The sequence below is a fragment of the Archocentrus centrarchus genome, chromosome 7 (genome assembly GCF_007364275.1).
Source record: "Archocentrus centrarchus isolate MPI-CPG fArcCen1 chromosome 7, fArcCen1, whole genome shotgun sequence".
In the NCBI taxonomy this organism is placed as follows: Eukaryota; Metazoa; Chordata; class Actinopteri; order Cichliformes; family Cichlidae; genus Archocentrus; species Archocentrus centrarchus.
The window spans coordinates 13539572-13561536 of NC_044352.1; the positions used below are offsets into that span (position 1 = coordinate 13539572).

The following is a 21965-nucleotide window of genomic DNA, read 5'->3' on the forward strand; positions in this document are numbered from 1 at the left end:
TTGTTTTGATTTAATGATTTATTGTTAATATTGGAAATATATTTTTCCTGGAATATGTATCATATCTTTACTAAGGATAACTAAGGGGTGGGACTAAAAAGACCAAAAGTATTTGGAAAAAAAATTAGCTCAAGGCCTCTAAATGAGGGCAAAATAGTTTTGCAGTAAGTAATAAGATGTCACCTGATGGGTTTTCTATTATGAAACGGGGCTGTAATGTTATCCTGACTTCTACATGTATTTTCATTAATTGAGGGAGGATATCCCCATCAGAGATGGGTCTTCTTGTTTTAGCTACAACATAGTGAAACAATCCTCTTATCAGTTCAACATTTCAAGAAACTTTAAAAAACTTGTATAACCTTTTGTTTCTTCTTTTCTTGTTGTTTTACTGTTGTTTTCTTTATTATTGCACTTTCTATGTCTTTTTATTGCTGCTAATTTTGGTAAATCCTTTGAAGTATCTCATAACTGGCTTAGAAATGTGCTATAAAAATTGTTTATTATTAATACATTATGAAATGCATACAAAAATAAAAGAGAAAATTTTATTTTTAATGTAGCAAGATGTACAGTGTTAATTCCACACCACTAAGTCACTAAATCATTAACAATAGGCTACAGACATTTATAAAGTTTGTAGGAACAATAGCCTTTTATTCCTGTGCTTTTATTCCTTTACAAATGAGCACGCTTGAAAAATACGTGGCAGACATCACCCCAGTTTCTACAGAGGAATTTCTGTTTAATTTCCTAACAATACTGCCCTGACAAAGCAAACAAATGAACAACTATTTTGCAATGAGCTGACAACACCTTATTTAGCAATCTGAAAAAAACAATAAAACACATCCAATCCCTTCCAAGTTACTACATTTCAAAAACACCAGTACGTCACAGGCTGTGCAGTGCATTAATTCCATCTTCACGCAAGCACATCCATAATCTATGAGTAAAAGATTAAAAAGTGGTTGTATATGATGTTGGATCAGTCCATAATTTCAATCCCATGTTAAGGAGTGACTTGTCTGGTGTCAAATTTACATTTTAGCTTTGCCCTTTAAAGCTGTATGCTTGTTTTATTTTTTAGTTGTCTGGTTACAGAGCTGTCCCAAGGTCTGGAACTTTGGCCCCAAATCATCCAGAAACTGCAAGTCATCTCCCAGATTGTTGAATGACAGCTCATCCAGTGACTGACATACGCTGTCCTTTCCTTCATAGGCATAGGTGCAGGGTTGGTCGACTGGGTAGTCTACAAGGTTTCCATCAACCATGTGAAGGCTCTGTGAAATTTAGGAATCAAAGGATATAGTTTGGTTCATTTTGTGAAAGGAAATAGGGTCATACTAAATCATTTAAATGAATGATTTACTAAATGTATATATATATATATATATATATATATATATATATATATATATATATATATATATACACTCCTGATCAAAATCTTAAGACCAGTTAAAAAATTGCAAGAATTTGCATTTTGCACTATTGGATCTTAAGAAGGTTCTAAGTAGAACTTCACAATGCTAAAAGAAGAAATCAGTGCAAGTGACAAAAACTTTTAAGCATGGAATTTATTGAAAACTGCATTTACACTCAAACATGATTTTTTCAGCTGATCAAAAGTTTAAGACCATAGCTCAAAAAGACCTGAAAACCCCCCTCAAAAAAAGGACTCAGTAATGAGTAGCTCCACCATTCTTGTTGATGACTTCAAACAATCGTTTAGGCATGCTTGATGCCAGTGTTTTCAGGAGGCTAGTGGGAACGTTGCTCCAAGTGTTGAAGATGGATTCACGAAGGGCAACTGATGTCCATTTTTGTAAACTTCCCTTGCCATCCATCCCCAAATGTTCTCAATCGGATTTAGATCAGGGGAACATGCAGGATGGTCCAAAAGAGTGAAGTCGTTCGTCAGGCGGGCATTGTGAACTGCAGCATTGTCCTGTTGAAAAACCCAGTCATTACCACACAGACGAGGGCCCTCAGTCATGAGGAATGCCCGCTGCAACATTTCCACATAGCCAGCTGCTGTTTGATGCCCCTGCACAACCTGAAGCTCCATTGTTCCTAAATCATGATCAACCCCCCCCACCCCCACCCCAATGTGCCATGTAGAAAACATCTCAGGTGGGATCTCCTTGACATGCCAGTAACGTTGGAAGCCATCAGGACCATCAAGGTTAAATTTTTTCTCATCAGAGAAGACAACTTTCTTCCACCTTTCAATGTCCCATGTTTGGTGCACCCTTGCAAAGTCCAAACAGGCAGTTTTGTGGTGTTGAAGAAGACGTGGCCTTTTAAGACGTTATTTGTTTCTGAAGCCCTTCCCTCACAGATGCCGTCTGATGGTTATTGGGCTGCAGTCAGCACCAGTAATGGCCTTAATTTGGGTAGAGGGTCGTCCCGTGTCTTGACGGACAGCCAATCGGATCCTGCGGCTCAGCGCTGGTGAAATTTTTTCGGGTCTACCACTTGACTTTTTTGTTCCATAACCCTCAGGATCATTTAAAAAATGCAAAATGACTGTCTTACTGCATCCAACCTCAGCACTGATGGCACGTTGTGAGAGGCCTTGTTTATGCAGCTCAACAATCCTACCATGTTCAAAGTCAGTGAGCTTTTTTGCTTTTGCCATCAGGAGGTCTTGACAGTGTAAAGACTTGACAGAACATGACATGGATTCCAAATTTTTGCACAGGTTTTGGCTTTTAAAGGCTACGGTCTTAAACTTTTGATCAGCTGAAAAAATCATGTTTGAGTGTAAATGCAGTTTTCAAAAAATTCCCTGCTCAAAGGTTTTTGTCTCTTGCGCTGATTTCTTCTTTTAGCATTGTGAAGCTCTACTTAGAACCTTCTTAAGATCCAATAGTGCAAGTTTTCTTGCAATTTTTTAACTGGTCTTAAGATTTTGATCAGGAGTGTATGTATGTGTGTGTGTATATATATATATATATATATATATATATATATATATATATATATATATATATATATATATATATATATATATATATATATTTGAAACAAGAGTTTAACAGTACATGAGTACTTCTATCAGCAACCACAGCGATTTGCTTCTCATTCATGTTATGGATATGAACATTACTCAATATAACATTTAACTGCATGTGAAACAGCATCTCTGTGGTTTTTCCACTGTGACGACCCCTGCCTGTTTTCACTCTGTAGGTCCTTCAGGTCTTTGATAGGCAGGGATCGTCAGCCCCAACTGGGAACACCTGGGTCCTGTGTTCCCAGGGTATAAATCTGAGGCAGGAACTTCCTTCTGGGTGTCATGCACCAGCCTGCTGCCATCATGTTTTGTGTTACCTTTGTTTTCCTTTAGGTTTTGTTATTTGCTGCATTCACAACACTTACAAACATCTCTACACATCATGCTCACCCTACACCACTAATTTACTTATTTTCACACCTCATCTGCCTTTAATTCTGTTGTAATAAGCCATTTACAAAGCATGCTTTATGTGATGTGAGCTAAACCTCTTACCCTGTCGATTTGGTTTTCAAGGCGTTGGTCTGATCGCAGGCTTAAAGAATGTTGGTAAATCGATGAGCGTCCCTGCTTACAGAGAAGAGGACTGTGAGCTTTTATGACAGTATAATGCAAATGCATAGCCTCTGTAGTGCTTCACTAACATAATAATTTATATTTTCCCAGTTTATTAAAAAATATTAAGCCAGTGAAGAGTACTCCTTACCCGGTAGGTGTTCGTCCTGTTTGTTTGCCATGTAGAGTACCTCATCTAAATAAACAAAAACGTACTGCTCACTGCGGCCTTCAATTTACCCTCACAGTCACCACATATGTAGATTTTTTTCTTAATGAATACAACATTGTAACACAAAATACTTGATATCTTTTAATATAAAATGATGGTTTTAACTGCTTCAGCATCCACCCACTATAAGTCATTGAGTGTAAACGGAACATTTATTAAAATGAAACAAAGCTGCCACCATATTTGTTAATATGAGGGTATATCTGTAAATATGATTCAAAGTGCTGTATTTTAATATGCAAATAAATAATTGGCAGTTTATAATTAGCAAACATCCTCACTAATCTCTTTTTATTTGACTTTCTTTAAATCACCTTTGGTAGTATTTGTATATTTGTAAAAGGTAATTACATAAGTTAACAAATGGATATTGTGCCAAAATAATGTGGCTGGTACTGTGTGTGTGTGTGTTTGTATATATATAGCTATAATATATAGTTTATAGTTATATAGTATATATTATATAGTTAGCTCTTATATATATATATATATATATATATATATATATATATATATATATATATATATATATATATATATATATATATATATATATATATATATATATTTAAAATAAGGGTTTAAGGGTTCTACCACCCTCTTGTGGCTCTAAAGAGGCAGTATCAACATTCACTTGAGCTCAGCAATTCAATTATAACACAGTTTAGAAAAACATCAAGAGCAGCTATAGTATTTTTTTTTATTATAACCATTATCACTCACTGTGTTTCTCGCCCCATGGCTTCTGACAGTTTCGCTTTGTTGATACATGCCTGGTGACTGAAACTGTATGAAAGACACAACAAGGCTAAATCAAAATCAACAACAAAAAAATAAGGTAAAATAAATAGGTGACATTAATAATGGCTGCTTTCATTTCATCTTCATACTCAGCAGCTGTGAGGATGTTCATGTGCCTCTGGGGCCAGCATGACCATGGGGAATACCAATTTATTTATCTCTTGTTGTCAGAACAGCTCACACTAAGTTCAAACAAGTTCAAACAGATTTCGAATAGTGGAGGAGTTGGCTACAGTCTCGGCCTGTAAGTAAGGATCTGCCACATTTGAAACTATGTGGCAAATGCAATCTGTCTGCATACTGACAGCTGTTGTGTGAAACATAGCAGTTGCAGATGTGACCAGTGGCACATTTCTACATAATGAATGTAATTTAAGGTGCACATGTGGTATGACACAGGACTCTATCTGGCTTTTTACCTGTGAAGGATTTGATAACAAGTAACACAAGTAAATGTTACTTCTATAGAAAAATGTTTGTCAGTTTATCTCCACTGCAGCATCTTTTGGCTGTCAGCTGTGTGTTTATTAGTGTCAGAGAAGAGGCCTGATCATTCTGGTTCTTGTTGCTGTCAACACTTTTGTTGAATTAAAGACAGGCTTCTTTGGCTGAGAGTTCTAATATTACTTCTCATGTGACTCCTTTTGACCCATTGACGAGGTTCTTTACAGAACTTCACTCAGCAGGGATCAGGGTATCTAATTCAAATCCACTGTGCTGTCAGTATGAATGAAATGGTTACGCTGTACTTTATTTTTGTTTCAATTGCTCTATCTCTCTTCTATCCACACTTTCCTATCCACAGTTAACTAAAAACTAATTAGAACCATTTAAAGAAGTCCTTAAAATTGATGCTCGTTCTGATTTGATAATGATAGAAATAATGGCAATAAGTGTTGACTTGACTTTTGGTTCAGATAGGCACTCTGGTACAGAAGCCTTTTTATTAAAGCTGTCTAACATGCTGCTCTACATATTGTTAACATTTCCTTCTGTTTATGTGTAATTCATGTTTAGAATATAGGGATTTTGCTCTCTTTTCATTAAATACAGAGAAGCTAGAGCACACAAACATTTTGCTCTTTCAGCCATGACTGGAGAACGTACGAGCACACAGCAAACATGATCAGTTGACACCAGCAGCTTTATCATTAGGGAGTCCATCTGTCGTTAGGGAGGCACTTATTGATACTCTGAACTGCAAAAAATTCCATTTAATAATAATTCTCCCTATCTATCCCTAATGTTAATTATCATGAACATTTAACAAACAAAAGAAAATATTATTATTATTAATATTATTAATTTTTACTCACCATGGTAGATGCTGAGCTGTTGTATGTATCCATGTCATATGTCATTATTGGGGCAGTTTCGGTTAGCTAGTTGAATAGAACAGGTTAATTAAGCGTGGAATAGCATCTACAGTACAGTATATTTTTATTCAAATTAATTTTAAATCAAAAACATTTGAACAGGTTTGAAAATGGAAATGTGTCCACAGCACTGCTGTTTGAAGTACTTCAACAAATAGTTAAACAGCTGTATATTCATTAGTACAAAAATTGGATTAATCAGTTCCTGCTTATACTCAAAGGCTACTGTAGCACTTCACAACTCATTGCGATAAATATGATCACTGCCTCTCAAAAGGAACAGGTTTTTCCACCTGGTTTTCTCTTTAATGTGCTCAAACTTCAGTTAAATGTTTACCGTGTGGGCTTCTCATTTCACATCTTAACCATTGGTTTGCATCTCTTTCTGCCATCAAAGAGGAATTAAGTAACAACAGGATTATAGCTGTCATTTATTTTAAGCAGGAAACATTTTCTTAAATGCTGCCCATTTTCTTTATGTAACTTGTATTATTTCTCTCCTGATGCTTTTAACTAATCTATGACTTTGTTTAAGGTGACCCAACTGATGCCTCTCTGGGAATCAGTCATCCACCAAAAAGAAAGACAGTCTGAGAGTTGAGCAAATGAGCACCTTCATGGTAGCTTGCTTGAGTCCATCAGTGACTATTATATTATCTGTTGGTGTCTGGAAGAAAGTGGGCTCAGTCTAGAAGGAAATGGAGAAAATTAAAAGCCATGTTTTGCTTGGTGTAGTAATATAGTGCACATTTTGCCTTGAATTTGCAAACACACAACATGACCAACCACTGTGCATGGAGAGCCCCCGCCTTCTTGGTTGTACGGAATAAGAGTCTGGTTGCCCTCATCTTCTGGCACACACTCAAACTTCTTTGGTCCATACTCACACAAAAACATAAGTAGTAGTACTGCAGACACACATCAAATGGATGCTAAGAACAAAGTCTACATCTTGGATTTGTGTTTCATCTCCTGATCAGGTCCCCTAATTAGCACAATAAAGCATGATGGGAAAGCAGAAGAGCTTTTTTCCCCCCCTTATTACAACCACTTAGGTGCCCATGAGCTGCTAAAATGAAGTTTAGAATTGTATTTCTTTTCCCCTTTGAAATCAAAACATAAGTTTGCAAAGAATAGGTAACAGAAAAAAACGACCCGCCTTTCTTTTTTTCTCAAATTGGAAGTTTGACATCGTCATCAAGGAAACTCAAAAAGCATATTTGATGCTTGCTCTTGTCAGCTTACGGTTTTCAGTAGTTGTGTGCGATACTGCAAAATTTGGTATCGATCCAATACCAAGTAAATACAGGGCCAGTATTGCCGATACAGATACCGATACTTTTTTTAATAATCAAGTTTGTTTTGTGATTTTTTTTTTCCCCCCTTTGGATCATTAATTAGTTAAAGCCCAGGATAGAATTGGGCAAATTTTATAGGTAAATAAAAAATACTTTATCAGAATAAAAGTTTTTGATCTGAAACATTAGAACAGTAACAAAACAATTTTCACCATAGATTGTGATGTCTGGATTTTTTTCTTAAAGTGTACAAAATGATCACGCAAGAACAAATTAAACTCAAACTTTTTTCCAGGTAGTGTTCAGAAAGTATTAAAGAAAATTGAATAAAAAATATCCCTTCATTCACTAATTTTCTGGATTTTTTTCTTAAATGGACAAGCTGTACAAAATTATCACTCCACAACATTATAAAACATTTCTGTGATTTGATGTCAAAAATGTTAGACAATTAGACCCTTTAAGTTACTTTTTTGACATTTCGTTAACTCCTCTTAATTGAAGAGGAAAGCAAAATGTCAAAAAAAGTAACTTTGATATCAAATTGTGGGCTGGAAGTAGGGGGCGGGCCAGAAGTGGCTGGGAGTTTGAGACTGCTCACAAATTCCTTTTTGCCCCCAAGTAAAATGTCATATTTGTCAAAAAACTACAGGGAGGGGAGGAGCAACGTGTGCCTGCTCTTTAACAGGTGCTCTTTAACAGGTTGCATCTTTGATGAAACCGCAGCACTGCATATAGGAGAGAAACTGAAGCTAAAGAATCGATCTCATTACGCAGGTAGTGATAATATCAATACTAACGTTGGTATTGATATTATCGATATTTGGATTGATCCACCCACCAGCAGTTTTCAGAGCTATTAGTTAGGGTGGCTTTAGAACCACGTTCTGAAGAAATTGTAGACATGGCAAGAAGGGGATTATCTTCTACAGCAATCTATGTAGTTATTTTGCATTCCTATGGAGAAGAAAGTGGGTTTTTCTCGAGGAGCATCAGGAGATTTTGCACAGAAAATTGCTTGAGTATACTCTCTGATGTAGCTGGAAGCATCAAAAGCATAAGAGACAAGCGTTTGCTGTTCCGAAAAACAACGTAGTGCTTTGCAATAAATTTACAGTAATCGATGGGAAAGTTTATCTGAAGTCCCCCACCCCGAAAAGAAAAAACAAAAAATAAAATGATATGCCATTTTTCTCTTTGCTATTCTTTGAGAGTTTGTGTCTTAAGTTCAAGGTAAAAAACAAACAAACGAAAAAAAAAAGAAATATAATTCCTTTTACATTACGTGGATTTGGAGTATGAAATAAAAATTCTAAAAATTTTTTTTATATTTTCAACACAGAGAAATGAATTAAAATGGAACTGGACCTAATAGGGAGCTTCTAATGGGTATAATCGATCAATTGATAATTGACTATGATCAGAGTATTACTGAAAAAGAAGGCCTTTCTTTCAATGTAATTGTAATGAATGAAAATGTTTTGAAGTTAACACTCCATACTCACACAAAAATGCAAGCAACCCTGCTATAGCCAGTCCAATTCCAACTGCTCCAAAACTGCTTGAAAGAGGCTTTTTGCCACGACAAAAACCATTTTCGTCACATTCACACACTGTCAGTTCCAGAGTTTCATGTCCAGCAAAGTTCTGTTGGTCCATAATCACCAGGGGAATTGAATAGTTACGATAAGGAAGCGTCTTCAGGCTAACAAGGCCAACTTCCTCACCTGTGTGGGGTGAGAAGAAAGTGGGAGGGGCTGTGGCTTTTTGTCTGAAAATTTTTGTTTATTACAGCAATGAAGATTCACAGATTTATCTATACCAACCATACTTAGGTTCTACTTTCCACTGTTGCTTTAGTGTTTCATCACCCCCCAGAGAGAAAGAGAAGGGTCCACTGTAAGGATCGGCATCTGAGTCATTTGCACGCAGCATGACCTTACTATCCTTGTTTCCACATATGACAACGCTATTGTTGAGCAGCCTGGGAGTGTTGTCATTGATGTCTTGCAGGTGGAAATTGACAGTGCACGTGCTTGTGGCTGGAGGTTCACCTTTAAAACCACAGCGAAGGGAAAGTCATTGCTTCATTATATCAAACATTTCTATAAGAAATGGTCCAGTATATTTCTTTTGTTACAATATACAGTAGCTTGCTGTGTACCATCATCTATTGCAGCTATGATGACTTTGTAAACATTCTCTTGATCAACAAAGGGTGACTCTCTGTCCATCTTCTTAGTTGCTTTAATTTCTCCTGTTTTACCATCAATGGCCACCCAGTTAGCTGGATCATCTACGAGCACAAACCTTGGAAAAATTGGAGAGTGGAGCAGAACATATTAGGTGAAAAACTGAATTGCAGCTTGTGGAAGCCAAAGCTGTAGCTTTGTTTTGTGGGCTTATTTTCTGATAGTCCACAGCTAACCAAGTGTAGATAAAGTCATGACTAGATTGGCTTGGACCACCGATTCTTGCTGCTGATAAAGAATACATTCTGATTCAAGTAAAACCTTTGTCAGTCTCAATTTTGTGTGATGACGTAAGGACAGAGTCGAAAGTCCTGGATTCACATTAGACTTCATCGACGAGACCGTCATGCATTATGGTACAACCATTAGTAGATAATACATGTTTACAGTTGCCATGTCCATCATGTTTATGATGAGGCAAAATATATAATAAATAAAGTTGGGGTGCAACAATTAGTGTTATATAATTTAATGCCTATGTTGTGAAGAGATATGTGTTCTTTTACTTATCAGTGCAATATAGGTAATTGCTAACAACTTGTAGAGACCCTACCTGGCAATGTTAGAGTCAACATCTTTAACCTTTGGCGTGAAAAGCACCTTTCCTGGCTCCTCTTCCTCCTTCAGGTACACATTGGCTATGACTTTTTCAAACTCTGGTGGATCATTGGTATCAATCATTTTTAGTGTGATGTTGACTGAATCTGCAGGTGGACGTGCACCAGCACAAACAAATATGTCTTCAATGTTCTTTACTGAAATCTGCAGGTTTATTAAAGTTGTGTGTTCATAATTTTTTTTCTGAAAAAAAAAACAAAAATACACACATTTAAGTAAATACTGATGCAATTGTGTTTTATGATTTTATGATAAAAGATTATTTGAATTTAGCTTTGCTCAGAGTAAAATAATTACGTTTCTATGTGAGGAAGAAAAGCAGAAATACCTTGATGATACTCAGGATACCCTCATTTGTTTTTGGATCCGTTTCCAGATTGTAGATTCCCTCCTCATTCCCTGCAATGATGAAGTACTTGGCACGCCATGCATCAGTGTTAGGCGTGTCTTTGTCCTCTACAGCAACTCTCAAAACACTACTGTTGGTGGTCATTTCCATTGCTTCGCCTTTGTACTGAAAAAGGAGAAAAATTCCCAAAAGTTTAACATTGTGCATCACTCTAAAAAGCACCTTTAATAATTAAAATAATCCTTACCTGTCTCTCCTTGAATCTTGGTTGGTGAGTGTTTGAATCAACAATGTTCAGGTTAACAACAGCAGTAGAGGACAGAGCCTTTGGCTTTGTTCCATGATCTTTTGCTTCTACGACAATTTTATACTTATTTGCTTTCTGAAACATGTATAAAATGTATTTAAGATATTTTGCATGTTACACCATGTTGCATTTACATGTACATTTAACTGTTCACTGAACAGGAAGAATATGTCAATGAATCTCACATCATAGTCAAAACATCCTTTTAAGGTGAGTCGGGCCAGTCCTCCACTGGACTGCTCCACATTAATTTTTGGCTCTAGTGGAGTCTGTGAAAGCATTGTGATGGTGACTTCAGAGTTCGGTGTGTTTTCTTGATCAATGTCCCTGACCTCCAATGTAACTGGCAAGTACCCTTTAAAAAGTTGTGGAAAAAAAGGCAAGGAGAGAAGGGTATACAGAGTGTCAGTCAGGAAAGAGAACTGGAAAAGTACATAATAAGACTGTGGTAGGATCAAATATGGGGCTCTAGTTTGAAAATAATTCTTAAACAGCATCTCACAGTTGCTGCAAACAGAAAAATGTGCACACTCTGTGAGTTATTTACAAATCAGTATACTTACTGTCTCTTATGCTTTCCTTTACATCAGTTGTTATTTCAGGATTGGTAAACTTGGGTGGATTATCATTTATGTCTTTTATTGCGACATCAAACGCTAGTTCCTTGTCTATTTTTTCCCCTGTCTTTCTGTCCAAGACATCAAACTTGATCTGTGGATAAAAATATTCAAGTCAAATATTTTGTATCGTTTAAAAAGCATCAATCTCTGTTGTATTTATTATTAGAGCAATTGATAATTTAGTATTTGCTCACGTGGTAAAGTGGAGTTATCTCCCTGTCCACTTTTTTATGTGCAAAGACAGCTCCAGTAGATTCATCGATAGTAAACACTTCTGGCACACCGTCTCCATTTATCACAAACCTGAAGTCTTTGTCCTGAGTCTTGTCATTATACATCTAGTCAAGGTACATACAATCAAGCTGTTAGTTTTTGCAATTTTGATTCATACATAATGACCCACCATATCAATTCATTTCTTTATTATCATTTCCATACCCTTGATATCTCTACAGGGTACTTTGCTTCCTGTTCCTCTTCAAATTCAATTGTAGACAAGACCCATCTTCTTTTGGAACGCACCAAGAGATCCTGATGAGGCCAAAGCATAGACCAAAATTACAACAATTTAAATTCCTGTACACTCTAAACCCAGATTTTGATTCGACTTAAAAATATTGAGTTCATATTACTTTCCTAGTATGTGAACATTACTTGTTAATGCTGAGTAAGCTGAACTGTTTCATGTCCTTTTTTATTGTAATTGTGTTTTAAGTCCAATCAACAGCTCCTACTGAAATAAATATATTTATATTACTTAAATATCTGTCATTTCACTACATTACTTATTAATTCTGAGTAGACTGTACTTTTTGATGGTCTATCTTATTGTAATTATATGTTTGAGTTCAAACAACTTAAGATCATCAGGTTTTGCACCTGCTAAAAATCTAGTTGATACCAGTTTTAACAGACAGAATTAATGAGCAGCAGCATGGTAGCGTGATGGTTAGCAGTTGCCTCACAGTTAGAATGACAACTAAAAGGTCTGGGTTCGAGTCCACCTTTGCCACAGCCTCTTTTTTTTTTTTTTTTTTTATTTTTTTAATTTTTTTTTTTTTTATTTTTTTTTTTTTTATTTTTTTTTTTTTTTTATTTAATTTAATTTTTTTTTTGCCACAGCCCCTTGCTGTGTGGAGTTTGAAATAGTAGATGTTTTGGTCTTTTTGTTTGTTTTTTTCACCTTCTGGTTCTCTACTTGTACTCTACTTTTTTCTCTACTTTTTTCATTGTTCCATGGACAAATGTTATTTGTAAATGTTAATGTACCAGTGTTCAGCAGGGCTGAGTTTCATCATGTTTGTTTATTTATAAAGTTAAACAGACACAGTTCAACATCGTAAAAAATATCATTACTACAGGGAGCATGGTGGTGTAGTGGTTAGCACTGCTGCCTCACAGCTAGAATAACTATCGAATAATCTGGGTTTGATTCCACCTTTGCCCTGGCCTCTTGCTGTGCAGAGTTTGCGTGTTCTCCCTGTGTCTGTGTGGATCTGAAAACATACAGTTAATTGGTCACTCTAAATTGCCCATAGGTGTGAATGGTTGGTTGGTCTCTGTGTTAGCACTGCAACAGGCTATCAACCTGTATGGGGTGTGCCCTGTGTCTCAGCTGGGATGACATAAACCACCCCCCACACCCCCAAAAGGATAGGGGATGAGGTTGGATGGAAAAATATATGTGATGATTGATTAAAGGACATATTTTAATTTGTCCAAAACTATAAATTTGGTCAATTAGAACATACAGCTTAGTTCTATTGGTAATGGAGTAGTGCTTACTTAACAAGCTGAGTTAAATAAATGGGTGGTGAAAGATTGCTTAAACTAAGTATCTTCAGTTACTGAAACTCTGGCACTAGTATGTTCAACTTAAATCTTTCATTCCATTCCAATAGGGCCTCAAGTACATTGAACATAGTCCACTGCACTTATTCAACTGATGCTCATTACTTAAAAAATTTAAGGCAACGAGTTACCTTGTTTTTTTTAAGTAGATTCAACTTATCCGGGTTTACAGTGTAGGAAGGACGTTATTACAAAAATAAGCTTAACAAATGAACAAAATAAAAATAACACTTACCCTTATGGAACGTCTGCTGTACTTGCTAACACTGTAACACTCTACCATGGCTGCTAAGGCAACCTGTATGCAACAGGAAAACAGAGTGAGAGTCAATCGCTGTAGCAAAATCCGGCATGCACTGGGACAGACATTGATCACACAAACTATCAGGGCACCCTTCTGTCACAAGACAAATATAAGAGCTTCACACATGTGGGTGAGTCATTTTTTATTATTCATTAATTTATTATTCACGTTGAAGAGAAAAAAAGAACCAGTGTCTTTTAATAGTTATAATTTACCTTTGTGTGCAACTGTTTGAGAAGGAACTCGTGGTAAATGTTTCAGTAATTAACAAGATGTGATTTTTTTTAAAAAGATCCCGATGAATCATACAAACCAACAGCAATAATACATTAAATCAGTTGTGAAAGTTGCTAATACATCTCAGGGCTTGCATTTCAGTGCGGGATTGCAGGTCATGAGCATTATTTAATCATCTCTCGCAATTCTCACACTTACAATTTGGGAAATTCTCTCACACGACTACAATAATCTAATGAGTTCAGGCCAACATTTGAAGCAGGCCATAAGTGACCTCGCTCTGACTTTACAGGCTTCGTCTGCCCAAAAGCCACTGCAAAGTTAATGTTAAGTTGAAGCCAAACATAGATGGCGAGCTAAAAGAGTATAAAAAAATTAACTTGACGATGAAAGAATCAGCAAAAACAGAAGTCCCAATAAAATTAAGGTTAACTACTAATTCTAAGGATACTCACACAGGATAACGGTAATGGCAAGAAGAAGAGCTGTCAGTACATGCGGAAATATTCACAGACACACACAAAATCATACACTCAACACATAGCGCACTCTACCTTGTGTGGATGCTGCAATATGTTATTTTTTATTTCTTATCATAAACTCAGTAAGCTTTTCAATATAGTCCTAGTTTACTCGTAGCAGCTTTTGTATTGTTAAATGTGTTGTGATGCATCACACATATTTAACATAGCTGTAGATCATTACTGACGTGCTTGCGGTTTTGGAAAGTAAAAATGGAAAGCTGTTGAAAATTTTCCCTAATTTGCATTTTATTTTGAATGGCTACATAGCACTGAGAGGGAGTATTTACTTTTCTGTTAGATGCACATTAAAGTGCTGAATTCTTATTTATGATACTGTTGTGTCTTACATGGAGATGATCTCCGTATACAATGAAGACTTATTTTAAATGTAAACTAGAGAATGAGATATTTAGTTATGTTTTGTTTTAGTGGATATTAACTATAATATTAACTATACTACTAGGGTGTTCCTACTAGTAATCTGAGCAGAAACAAGGAAATCATCCTCATTTTGCTCCACACTTCTTGATTTCCTCCTTTGGAGTGCTTCTTTGTCTTTTCTAGGTTGATGCATACCTGTTATATCTAATTCAGAACCATGAGCCCCCGAAAGTGTTTAAATTCACAACAACTCACATCACAATATTTTATTCTTTAACAGTTTTTTTTTTCATGAACAGGAATTTTTGATGCAAAATCATAAACCTTATCACAAGACCCAAAAGATAATAACTAGAACTTTTTTAACTTTTTTATTTTGTAAATTTTAAAGTGGGGGGTGTCTTTAAGTCAAGCTTAATACAATTTTTATTTATCAAAGGAGTTCTTTCAAGTATTGTAACATTTGATTTCTGTGTTACTCCATCATCCATAATCTTACTACACAAATTCCCATTATGAGCCAGGAGAAACAATAGCTGAGCGATAACAGGAAACGTGGGGGTGAGAGAGGCAATGACAGTCTCCAGCTGGCAAGAGGGGAGCCCCGAAGTCACTACACACCGCATATCCTAAGCCTTTTAAAATGAAGTTTTACTTTAATTTTTACCTCCCACAAGGAGGTTATATTTTTGGTAGCATTTGAGTGTGTGCGTGTCATTCTGTGTGTAAATACAATAGCTCAAAAAGTTTTGATTTTTTTCCGCTAAAACTTTGCAGAGGTGTATTGTTATTGTGGTCATGTTAATAATTCATTAAAATTTGGATTATATCCACCAACGTCTTCAAGCCTTTAAACTTAGAAACTAGAGTGGTGTATAATGTCAACATATAGAAAGTACCATATAAAGATTTAAAATATCCAGTGACATTTGACATCTGACCTCTTCTTCAAGGTGAATAGATTAATCTGAAGGTCAACATGATAATAATGATATATAGACACATTTAAAACTATGTTTCTTACTGCCGTTGTTTGTACTGAAACATATAGGCCTATACGGAATGAAATATGGGGATTCTAAATCTCACGTTACTTTGGACATCTGACCTCTTCTTCAAGGATGCCTTCTTCTACATAATAACTTTATCCACATCTGTCTTAAAGAGTACATTTCTTCCAGTTTTGAATAACATACATAAGTGAAAATTGTGCGTGAACTTTTACTATGAAACTTCTTTTTCTGATTTATTATTAAAAGGTTTGGCTCCCAGTTGGACACAAAACAGGGACACTCAACCATTCAACCAAATCTGGAATTTGTTTAAGTCATTTGTATCAATCTCTTTGCCAGTTTTCAGCTTTTTTCTCAGGATAAAGAATTACAATTACAATTGACAAAAATATGTAGTATTATAGCACATAGTTTATCAAGTGCAGATGACACAGGTTTCTAATCATTGTGATTACAGGACAGATATGATGTTATTAACTCATTTACTTAAATCACTGAAAACATTTTGCTTTGGATAGTAATACAAAGGTCTACAGCCAGGCTGGTACAAATATTAAGCTATTTACTCACACACCTATATGCTCCACCTGTCAGTGGGCATATAGGTGTGTGAGCAAATAACTGTTTGATTGATTGTCTTTGGCACAACAGAAACTACATTTACTGCAGAGTAAAGTTAAACACCTAAAGCACCTAAAGGCTGATTCACTGGCGTGTTAGAAAGCTCATAGTTTACAAGCTGTAGCAGATAGCATAGTTCTCCTTGCTTTATTCATCCACCTACATTCATCTGTGAATACATTTTACTGAACAGACATACATTTAGTTCTTTAAAACAAAAACAAAACAAAACAAAAAAACCCCAATATGATGCGTTATCAGTACTGAAGATAATTCAAAAAGTCGTCCCTACCAACAGAAACAGGGTAGTAATCCTCATCTTGCTCCACACTCCCTGATATCCTCTGTCGGAGTGCTTTGAGTGTCAATGGCAGCTTGACTAGGAATTTGAGGAAGACCTGCCCACAACTGCTGCAGAGAGCAGATTGGCTGACTTTCCAGTTTACCTGGGCTTGCGTGTTCATGCACACAATTATGTGCTATTTGATACATTATAATACATCAAATGTAATTTCTGCACATACATTTTTGCGTAGGATAAGACCAGTTGGTGTTGTACTATATATGTTTCCCACAGATTTGCCTATATAAATCTCTTTTGTGAGAGAATGCATAAGCTACTGTGAACTTTTAGTCTTTGGGTGTGCTTTGCAGCTCAGGTGTACATCCCTCCAGCCCAGATCACATGCAAATGGAGCTCAAATTCATAAGTCCTTAAAGCCCTGTAGGTAAAGTAAACTTCACTCTTATAGTCAATCAGCTGTCTGTCACATGCACTCAGTATGCGCCTTTTCTGCATGTCTATTCCCGACTCGGACTGGCCACAAAGATCCAGAACGACTCCTCCCAACCAGGACACTTTCTATTCACCGGTCTCCCCTCTGGCAGCCTCAGTGTCATGCAAGCCTGCAAAAACAGAACAAAACATCTTCCCCATGGCTGTGAAGAGACTGCTGCAGAAAACACGATATTCCTCTCGTTTTCCCCCTACTATTACCTTCCAGTCCAACAATACGCACTACTGAAAACTGCTTGCACTTTAGTGTCTATGTGCTGCTGGACTTGGCACTTACTGTTTAATTAATTACGTGTTGCGCCTTTGATATATAGCTGCTATAAGAGATTGCTGCCAAATGAAATGTTGTTGTACTCTTCTACATTGACGGTAAAGCTCATCTTATTTTCTTATCCCATACAAATAGTACTAATGCTTTGCAGTTTTAGATTTGCACTGACTCAGTGACCCATGACTTGAAAAAGACAGCATCAGAGGATTAAACAGCACTTAGTAATCATTATCGTTTAATCCTTGACTTATAATAACCACGTTCACCATGCTAAAGGCAATGCTAATTGGCAGATTTTGGAGGTTTTTCATCTGTGTACTATTTTTGGCTTGATTACACAAAGCCTCAAGTGAAACAGACTGGTTATTAAAAGTACACACCTATATTTGAAGAGGCAAGCCAGATCTAAAACATAAGTGTAGGTTGTGATTCGTGAGTGCAACACAGAATCAATGTACTATGTTACTAATTATGTAACATGTAATTTGTTATGCTGAGTTATTTTTGAAAAAGCATTTTTATGTTCCTTAACAGAAAATTATTAAATTTCCTTATATAAATACTATAATATTCTTGAATACTGTCTCTCTCCCCTAGTCTCTTTTAACCTGTCTCCCCCATGCTCTTTTTTCTTCTTCTCTCGTTCCCCTCACCACTCAACCATTGCGGCACATGGCGCCCTCTCCCTCAGCCTGGTTCTGCCAAAGGTTTCTTCCTGTGAAAAAGGAGCTTTTCCTTCCCACCTTCACAAAGTGCCTTCTTATAGGGCACATTTAATTGTTGGGGTTCTTTCTGATAAAAAAAATAAAGGTTAATGGGCAGTGGTGTACCTTCTAGAACCATGGCGTCCCCTATAGAGAAAACCTGTAAGTTTTCTTTATTCTACTTCTTTCTATGAAAGCTCAATAAATATTTTCAAATGACACAAAATGAACAGATGCAACTATTATCCTAGAGGCTTCCCAAGCAACAGGAAGAAGGTTCAAATTGCAAAGTTTGAGACACAATAAAAAAAACGAAACAGCAAAGTTAGAAGAAGTGCCTTGAGTGATTGAGTACACAATACTTAATGACAAGGCTAAAGAAGAAAAAAAAATTACACTTGCCATCTTTAACAGAGATAAAATTTCAGACTCATCTCTGAAATCTTAAAAGGAGGTAAAGCAGTTTTAGAGTTGCCTGTGACTTGATTATAGTGTGTTGTGGACATGGACATGGATTCCTGAAGTCTTGATGGCCGAGTAGTAGTTCCTGTTATACTTCTTTGAAGTTGGCTTGACGTCTGCTGCCTGGGGTGCGTGCATAGTTGGTACATTGTAATGTAAATTTTCTGTGGACAAGTCATAAAAAGCAGGCAGACATGCAGACATCTGCATTGAAACTCATGCTCATTGTCTGACAAAATTTATGTCACCCAGCAGACTCATGTGCACTTGTGTGCAACTTGTGTGCAACTTGTGTGCATGCCAGAGACATATCAAATATGGACATATTTTCCAGATCGGAAAAATGAAGCCATTGCGGAAGTTTTCTGACTTGAGCTCAGTGAACACTTTCCTGATAAGTTAAGGATCTCAGTCATTCATTTTGAGTCATACTGAATAAAAATTAAGTCTGGTTTGTAAACTTGGTTGTATAATTCATAATAGAGGATTATCTAGGATATGCTTATTGACTAACGTCTTTTGATTTAGAAGTCTTTATCCAATGAGCAAGTGATTTTACAGTCAAACCTACCCCATATTTTACATCCATTTTTTGTTTGTTTTTTAAACCAAGATATCAGTGGTTACAACGCTAATGTCAAAGCTTCAGAGTGGGACTTCAGAAACAGTTTTTCCTTGCATTTAAAAAGGGTTCTCATGAAGATTTCCAGGGGTTCTTGATATAATTTAAAATGCACAGCTGGGTGGAGAGATATTAGCAGAGCTCCAATGTGGCAGTGATTCAAGTGTGTTTAATTTTCACATTTGGCATTTCACTAAAAACAGATATGTATAAACTGTAAAATAATTTTTTTTAATTCTCTTTTTTTTTTTCAACAGAAAGTTTGATAACAAAGCAATAGTGAGGATGTTGCAGTCACATCTGGTATAATATTAGTGCATCTGCATCTTTTCCTGTCAGACACACACACATAACCTATAAAAGAAACAGTGCCTCAGTGGGGACAGCAAACCAAAGTGAACTACCAGAAGACAACTATTTTTTTACTCTATGGTGCAGAGGGGACTCAGACTTGGAATAAAAGTTATCAGGTTCATTTACAATGAAGCAAATGACAAATGAAAACTGAAGGATTTCCAGTAAGCATATCCAAGGCTCCAGTAGAGACAGGTTCACAGATATATCTCTCTACAGGGAAAACTCTCTCTGTAACTTGCTCAAAAATGGTGCTGGATTTGAGCAGGGGAGAACAAACAGGTGAGGTGATGGCGCAGAGTAGTAGCAAACAAACATTCTGATAGAAAGAACCAAATTCACTAACTGTTTCCAGATTAATAATCAGGCATTCACTGAAGGTTTTCCAGCAAATCAGATGATTGCCAGCATGTGAGTTCATTAATACCAGGTGTGCAGGACTGCAGGGTGGGAGCAAAGATAGGACCCCTGAAACACAAGGTGTGGTTAACTCAAACCAAAAACAAAGGGAAGGGAGAGAATGGCTGAACCAGCACAGGAGGACTCGATTATGTGTATGGACAAAAGCAAATAATAGTCTTTTATTAAATGACCTGCTCAACAAGCTTAAGCATGTAAAAGCAATCTTTTCATCTGCTTCCTTCCAACCAACACTGTGTTACACACAATTAAGGCATGTTTGCTAGGTGGTTGAAGTGGATAAAATTTATTCTGGCTCTATGAAGACTGCTAGCTTAGTTTGCAGAGGGTAAGGTGGCTGATTCTTGTCAAGTTATTTGTAGTCATAAAATAGTCAACTACAGGTTCTGTGTACTCCTACAGCACAAGAGGGTATTTAAAGCAGAATGCCAAACCCCTCTCAAAAAGTTAGTGTAGTGAATAATGACACTTTACCAATGGCCATGCTATTACATCAGAGCATGGAAAGGACTATAGTTGGAATGCAACCAATAACATTTATTTCAGTCACAAATTATTCACTGGGGCCCAGCACCTTTGCTGGAGTGTGAATCAGTGGATGACAACCACAAAGTTTAGGTACACTGTATTGCCAAAGGTATTCACTCAGCCATTCAAATCATTGAATTCAAGTGTTCCAATCACTTCCATGGCCACAACTGTACAAAACCAAGCCACCTAGGCCTGCAGACTGCTTCTACAAACATTTGTGAATTCCAGCATGGTACTGTGATAGGAAGGCCACCTCAGCAACAAGTCCAGTCATGAAATTTCCTTGATACTAACTGTTAGTGGTATTATAACAAAGTGGAAGGGATTGGAAATGACAGCAACTCAGCCAGAAAGTGATAGGCTATGTAAAATGGGATGAATCAGAGTGCAGGACTGCAAGCTAGGCCTTCTGATCAAACATACACACGTTTGTCTGTCTGACTACACAAACGTGCTTCTGGAAGAATGGTCAAAAATTCCCATAAACACACTCCTAAACCTTGTGGAATGCCTTCCCAGAAGAGTTGACGCTGTTATTGCTGCAAAGGGAGGGCCGACATCTTATTAAACCCTATGGATTAAGAAGGACATGTCACTCAAGTTCATATGTGTGTCGAGGCAGATGAGCAAATACTTTTGGCTTGTATGTATTTAACGTTTATGGTAACATTTAGACCATTTAATCTCAAGGATATTTAGTCTTAACATTGATGTAGTTTTGCTCTGTATTTTGAAGTTATTTTTATAAGTTTATGCAAATGTGAGGTAAACCTCCTGAGGGCTTTTTGGGTTGCATGTCATAAAGCTGTCAATATAAGCTGGCTTGAGGGGAATCCTGCTAAGTGAGGAACTTTATACAGTTATTGATACTTTTTATGGCAGCAAACTAGTGTGCCTAATTTGCCTATTGATTGCACCTGGGTAACTGATGACTAACACTGTTGAGCCTTTGAATAACTGGCTGATAGATTGCTCCTTCCAAAACACTGACGCTTGAGCAAAGCATAACTTTTACCAGTCACTCATGTACCACTGTGCCAACAGATTGTGTTTCTCACTGTTTTGTGGAGTCAGGACATAAAAGTCTTGGCAAGAAAATGAGCTGAGCTCCTCCCTATATCCTCTACTATATCTTTAGACACAATTAGCCTTAAAGCAGTTATGTTTGTCACGCAAGGGTGGCTTTTATGACCTGACGTATTTTCACTAAAAATAAATATCTACAGTATAGTCTTCTGTTTAGTTATCTACCCTGTGAATGAAGCTAGCTTTCTTTTTGTAGTTTGCCATTCTTTATTGACAAATACCTTTAAGAGCCCAAACCTGCCTAATCTCTGGTGGCCACGCACACACACAACTCTCCAAAATCCCAAAACACCTTTCTTTTATGACTTTTATATTCTCCTGAAAATAGCATGCAAATCAAAACTGCTACATATAACTT

The 21965-nt window shown here is 36.6% G+C and overlaps 1 protein-coding gene across 1 annotated transcript; it reads right to left on the reverse strand.

Moving 5' to 3' along the window:
* Nucleotides 1-394: 394 nt before the first annotated feature.
* cdh26.1 (cadherin 26, tandem duplicate 1) lies at nucleotides 395-16722 on the reverse strand. Its single transcript, XM_030733970.1, has 19 exons — nucleotides 16654-16722; nucleotides 13517-13579; nucleotides 11869-11961; nucleotides 11625-11768; nucleotides 11374-11521; nucleotides 10996-11165; nucleotides 10751-10885; nucleotides 10483-10668; nucleotides 10090-10337; nucleotides 9449-9594; nucleotides 9111-9338; nucleotides 8790-9011; nucleotides 6773-6894; nucleotides 6600-6674; nucleotides 5927-5992; nucleotides 4533-4595; nucleotides 3729-3773; nucleotides 3518-3589; nucleotides 395-1283 (listed from the first exon to the last, which is right to left on the reverse strand). Exons 1-19 carry the CDS (start codon nucleotides 16678-16680, stop codon nucleotides 1080-1082), a joined length of 2457 nt encoding a protein of 818 aa, XP_030589830.1. The 5' UTR covers nucleotides 16681-16722; the 3' UTR covers nucleotides 395-1079.
* Between the last annotated feature and the right edge of the window lie 5243 nt (nucleotides 16723-21965).